Source organism: Orycteropus afer, unplaced genomic scaffold, assembly GCF_000298275.1.
Source record: "Orycteropus afer afer isolate SDZICR_OR568_19922 unplaced genomic scaffold, OryAfe1.0 scaffold00151, whole genome shotgun sequence".
Lineage (NCBI taxonomy): Eukaryota > Metazoa > Chordata > Mammalia > Tubulidentata > Orycteropodidae > Orycteropus > Orycteropus afer.
Window position 1 is genome coordinate 8,183,786 of NW_006921738.1, and position 5,293 is coordinate 8,189,078.

Here is a 5,293-nt window from a genome sequence, read left to right on the forward strand (position 1 = left end):
AAAACATTTGAAATGTTCAACTTTAAAAGTATAATCAGTAAATCATTTTTCAGTATTATTTGTCTATTTAGAAGGATGTTTTTATCTTCTTGCTTCTAGTATATTACCCCATCAACTCTCAGCCATTTACCTGCAATGGTAAATTAAGAGTAAATTCATGGTATTGGAGAAGAGGGACTAAAAAACAAAAAGAATCTAATAGTTACCCTATAAAAAATGCTGGAGATATCTGTCTCTGTAAAACTAAGGAAATTCATCTATACATTTTTTAAAAAACTTTACCTGGCTGAGAGAATGAAGGAACGTTCTACACTTTCAATTTTTAGTTCATTCTGATACGCCTCTTGGGTGGGTTTTCTGACCTGGAAAAAGAACAACAATTTAAGTAAACCCATCCTCTAGTGAAAATCGCAACTCTGAAGTATAGCCAAAATTTCCTATGTCCCTGGCTGCTGACATTGACAACCAACCTTCCTCACCAGCTGTATCTAACACTATTCTTGGTCATTTACTAAGTGCTCCAGATAAATTTAAATACCTCCACAGAAGCCCAACATGACCACCTTCAAGTCACTGCTCGTGCTATCCCCTCAACCTGGAATGCCTTTCCCCCACTTCTCAGCATGGATAAACATGACCTCCCTGTCAAGTCTCAAGGCTTCTACTTCTTTCCTAGCTGCCACCAATCCCTTCACTATGCCCCACCAAAACCTGCAAATGTTTTTACTTTCTGAACTCTCAAAAACTTTAACTGTGCCTTGAAAGTGATATTTATTACTGTCTGCGTTACAGAGATTTTTATGAGTAGTATATTATTTTCTCAACCAGTTGTTAAGTTCCGGGAGCTAGGAGAGAGCACAAAAAAATCATGCTTCAAATCATCTTTGTATTTTCCACCAAACCTATTACCATGTTTTGTTAATAGTAGTTCTCAATTATTCTGTGAATGAATTAATGCATGAGGGAACAAATAAGTGCGTGAATGAACAAACAAATGCATGGATGGTAACACAGATAGTTAAGCATATGAGAAAGAAGGTTATCTTAGGACTTTTTCTCTACTTGGGTTTAAAAACAAAAAATTCCAACATACAAACCCACCTTCATGCCAGCCAATGACAGCATGCTGTTTAGTTTAAACATCCCAGACTGCACTGGCGTTGTATATAACAGGGCATCATTAAACTGAAAGCAGAAATATTTCCCAGGAAAATAAACATATTTCAGCTACAAAGCTACAGGTAAGGTACAGATATGAAAGAAAAACATTGTCTCTTTGCTAATAGCTCTATGAATAAAATACTTGTGTTTTGTTTATACAAACTAGAACCATGTAGGATGTTTCAGGAGATTACTAAAAAATTACTGAAAAATTAATTACTGGAAAATGTGCTTCCTTTTCCAGTCCTATAATAGATTAAATGTTTTCTGAATTGTCAATCTCAGTAAGGTATTACAATCTGCCTAAATAAAAAAACTAATAAAAACAATTTTTCCAAATTACAAATGAAATAAACTAAATCCCAACAGGAAATAATGTTCTGGTTATACATCATAACATACTTTATTTCCCTATACTTGGAATACAAGTAAGCAATACAGTCAGTCACAGATCCCATTAAAACATTATTTGAATGTACTAAGCTTGTCTCTCTTATACAAATACCTCCTTCCATTAAGCAATTCTCCCTGACTTGGACACAACAGAGCCACACATGGCTTCTTACCAGAAAAAACATTCGGGGCTGCATGACTTTCCGGGATAGTTTCATCAAAATTCCTTCTTTCAGAAAGACCTGATCCATCCAAAGAAACACCCATTTAATCTACTATCATAATACAACTACAATACATATATATTGCTTGTGGGTATAGACATACACATATATTAAAGGAAAGCAGTATTTCAATATAGAAATCCCAACCTTTTAGTCCTACCATCATAATACAAATACTATATAAATACATGTGAGTGCCCTGGTGGCACAGTGGTTAAAGCACTTGGCTGCCAACCAAAAGGCTGGTAGTGTGAATTCATCAAACTGCTGCTTCATGGGAGAAAGATATGGCAGTCTGCTTCCATAAAGATTTACAACTTTGGAAATCCTATGGGGCAATATTTACATACACACACACATACACACACATATGGGAGCTTGGGTGGAGTAGTGCCTAAGGCATCTGACTGCTAACCAGAAGGCTGGCAGTTCAAACTCATCAGCCACTCCTCGGAAGGAAGGTTGGGAAATCTACTTCTGTAGTGAAACCACATTGGAAATCCAAGGAGGGGTTGCTATGAGCCAGATCTGACTCAACAGCAGTGAGAGTTGAGTCATACATATCTATATCTATACACACACACACATATACATGTGTATGTGTGTGTATATGTATATACACATGTGTATATATATGTATGTATATGGATAAATATACATAGTTTCTTCCTCCGATTTTTTTGTTTTTTTTAGGAGTAGGTGGGGGCATTGTGACTTTGGTCATGGTTTCATTTAAAACCTATTAAGTAATATAGGAATTAGATAAGCTAGCAGAGTTTCACAAATCCAATATTGGCCCCAAGGGTACTATGTGGTCTGTCATGTAATTGACTGAGTGTGTACTTGATTCTGAGGCATATCAACATCCTGACAGCTGCTCTTGTAATTTTCCCAGTATCATTCCCTAGATCACTTTTGTATTCTCTGAGAGACATCAAATTGGCAATTTTCTCCCTCTTCTGTCTCTTTTTTTTAATATATGTCTATTTGGAAATTAAAGATTGTAAATGAAATTGTCTTTCAAGCTGTGTGAGCTCAGCTAGTATTACACAATAACATGATCCCATTTAATCAGACACTCTGTGGGGCCCTTGCTATTTTCCTAAATTGAATTGGACTTTTTGTCACAGTAACTTAAACCATGAATGTTTTGAATGGATAAAATGAACTTAGTTGATTCAGACTAAGTCCATGAAGAGTTTCAATAACAAATACCTATTTTCATAACTGAAATGCATATCTAAAAATGGCACCTAAATGTATAGTGTTAAATTTGCAAAAGGTAGTTTAAAACACTTACTCGTCCAGGCTGCACTATTTCATGGTGTCCATTTAAGCTGTACTGAATTTGCATAAGTTTCTGAAAATTGTCCTACAAAAAGAAAAAGCAGAGCGTATGAAGGCCCAGGTTTGATTGTACACCAGCTGCTGAAATCAAGATACTTACTCCTTGCTTCATGGTGTCATTGGCATGGTTGGCTACCTCTATAACAACAGCAAGGGCATCTAAAATACATAGGAACAGAAGAGGCATTTGGTTAATACCTTTGAAATGAACAGTTTGCAACATTAAGTGATTTCAGTTGGCAAGACAGCTAATTAACAGCAATCTGCTTTGAAGAAGTCCAATTGTCTGTAAATAGGTAGAAACATACATGATAATATTCATGGGGGCAGAACCAAGGAAATTAATTCAGGCAAAATCAATACTTACAGAAAAAATGAGCCAAAGAGACTCTGAAGATACATACTAGACCACATGCACCACTGGTATCAAGGTCAGGATGGTTTATCCTGAAATTTGAATTTCCAGTTAAGTTTACAAGGCTAAGGGCAATATCACTGGTATGGGATACCATACCATTGTAAACAGCCTTGAAAGAGAAGGATATTGGAGAAAAGGATCTGGGACAGGAAACTAGAACTGTGAGAAGCAACTAGTTAAGGAGGTTAGGGCTCATTCTTCTCCTTATCTGGCCCCAAGAGGCAAAAGTTAGAAATGGGAGTTAAAAATGCCACGTGGAAGTTTATTTAACTTTAAAACATTATTAGCATTATCCTGTGAGCCAAGTTATTTGACTTCATGGGACCTCCTGTGTTTTGTTATTTATTTTTTTTTACTAATCACTTGCGAGGCAGTGAAGTGCTCAAACGTTACGTGAAAGACTGGTAGTTGGAACACACTCAGAGGCACCTTCGAAGAAAGGCCCTGCAAACCCTGTGGAGTGCAGAGCAATTCTGCAACACGTGGTGTCACCTGAGTCGGAATCATGTCAATGCAATTTTTCTGTTTCTTTTTTTTTTGTCTTTAGAAAAGTGTTTTTGAATGTTCCAGTCTTGTCATCTTTGTTACTAAGTATAAAGGAAAAATACCTGTTTCACCCAATTTGGCCTACAGTTATTAACAACCCAAGGCAGTAGTGCTCTCCTAGGAGACACTTAGACATGTGTGAAGACAATTTTTTGTTGTCACAATGACTAGGAGAGTCTACTGGCATTTGGTGGGCAGGAGTCAGGGAGGATAAATACCCTGCAATACTCAGTACCGTTCCTTACTAAGAATTATCCTCTACAGTATGATAATAGCATTCCCACTGAGAAAAACTAAAATCAGTACCCTCCTGAGGCTAGCATGGTAGCAACAGTAGAAGTCATCAACAGCATTTTGGTACTGTTTAGTTGTAAACCTATGTTATAATGGACTTAAATACTTCTGGGAGGGGAGGGTGGTAAGGCTAATGTTCCATCATTAAACAGTACCAGTATAATGTGCTTGCTATTTCAGACCTTATCTTGGATTTGTATAGTCATTTCATGGACTCATAATTCCAAAGCTTGAAAGGACCTTGAAGATGATTTGACTTAATCCCTGCTTTTGGAAGATCAAGAATGGACATCAGAGAAGATGAATTTACCACAAGGACAGAGTAACTGAAAAGTTTCCTGATCCTAGACCATGCTGGGTCCACTTGCTTAGAAGGGCAGTTCTCATGGTGGACTGACTATAAGCCTCTTTTGTCCCTATAATCTCTCCTGTCCCCAGTACCATTTTATCACTTTACCTAGCTCCATTTTCATCTGCTTAAAACAGAACTTAAAAAGAGGTAGCAAGTCTTCTTATAAATAGAGTTTTGCATTAGTTTTGTTATTACTACATTTCTACTTTCTAGGTCTTAACTAAAAACAAACAAACAAAAAGAAACCAAACTCACTGCCATTGAGTTGATTTAACTCATAGTGACCCCTCCTTGGGTTTCTGAAGCTTATCTCTATGGAAGTAGATTGCCCAGTCTTCCTTCCAAGGAGTGGCTGGTGGGTTTGAACCTCCAGCCTCCTGTTTAGCAGTCAAATGCCTTAGGCACAAAGCCACCCGAGCTCCTTAGGTATTAATAGACAATATAAAAACTTCTGAAGAGTTCCAGCAAGATGGCGGACTAGGCAGAAGGATTGCACAGACCCTCTTCAACAAAGAAAAGGGAAACCAATTAACACAGACACAGAAGATAATCGTGGAC

At 37.2% G+C, this 5,293-nt stretch overlaps 1 protein-coding gene across 1 annotated transcript in view; it reads right to left on the bottom strand.

Moving 5' to 3' along the window:
• The window catches only part of FGD6 (FYVE, RhoGEF and PH domain containing 6), a 173,609-nt gene that overhangs the window by 40,843 nt on the left and 127,473 nt on the right, over nt 1-5,293 (bottom strand). Inside the window, exons 10-15 of the mRNA XM_042781690.1 lie at nt 4,789-4,808; nt 3,226-3,284; nt 3,079-3,150; nt 1,728-1,796; nt 1,102-1,185; nt 283-362 (exon numbers count right to left, since the gene is read on the bottom strand). Of these exons, the coding sequence (XP_042637624.1) occupies nt 283-362; nt 1,102-1,185; nt 1,728-1,796; nt 3,079-3,150; nt 3,226-3,284; nt 4,789-4,808 (384 nt within the window). The remainder of the gene's footprint in view (nt 1-282; nt 363-1,101; nt 1,186-1,727; nt 1,797-3,078; nt 3,151-3,225; nt 3,285-4,788; nt 4,809-5,293) is intronic.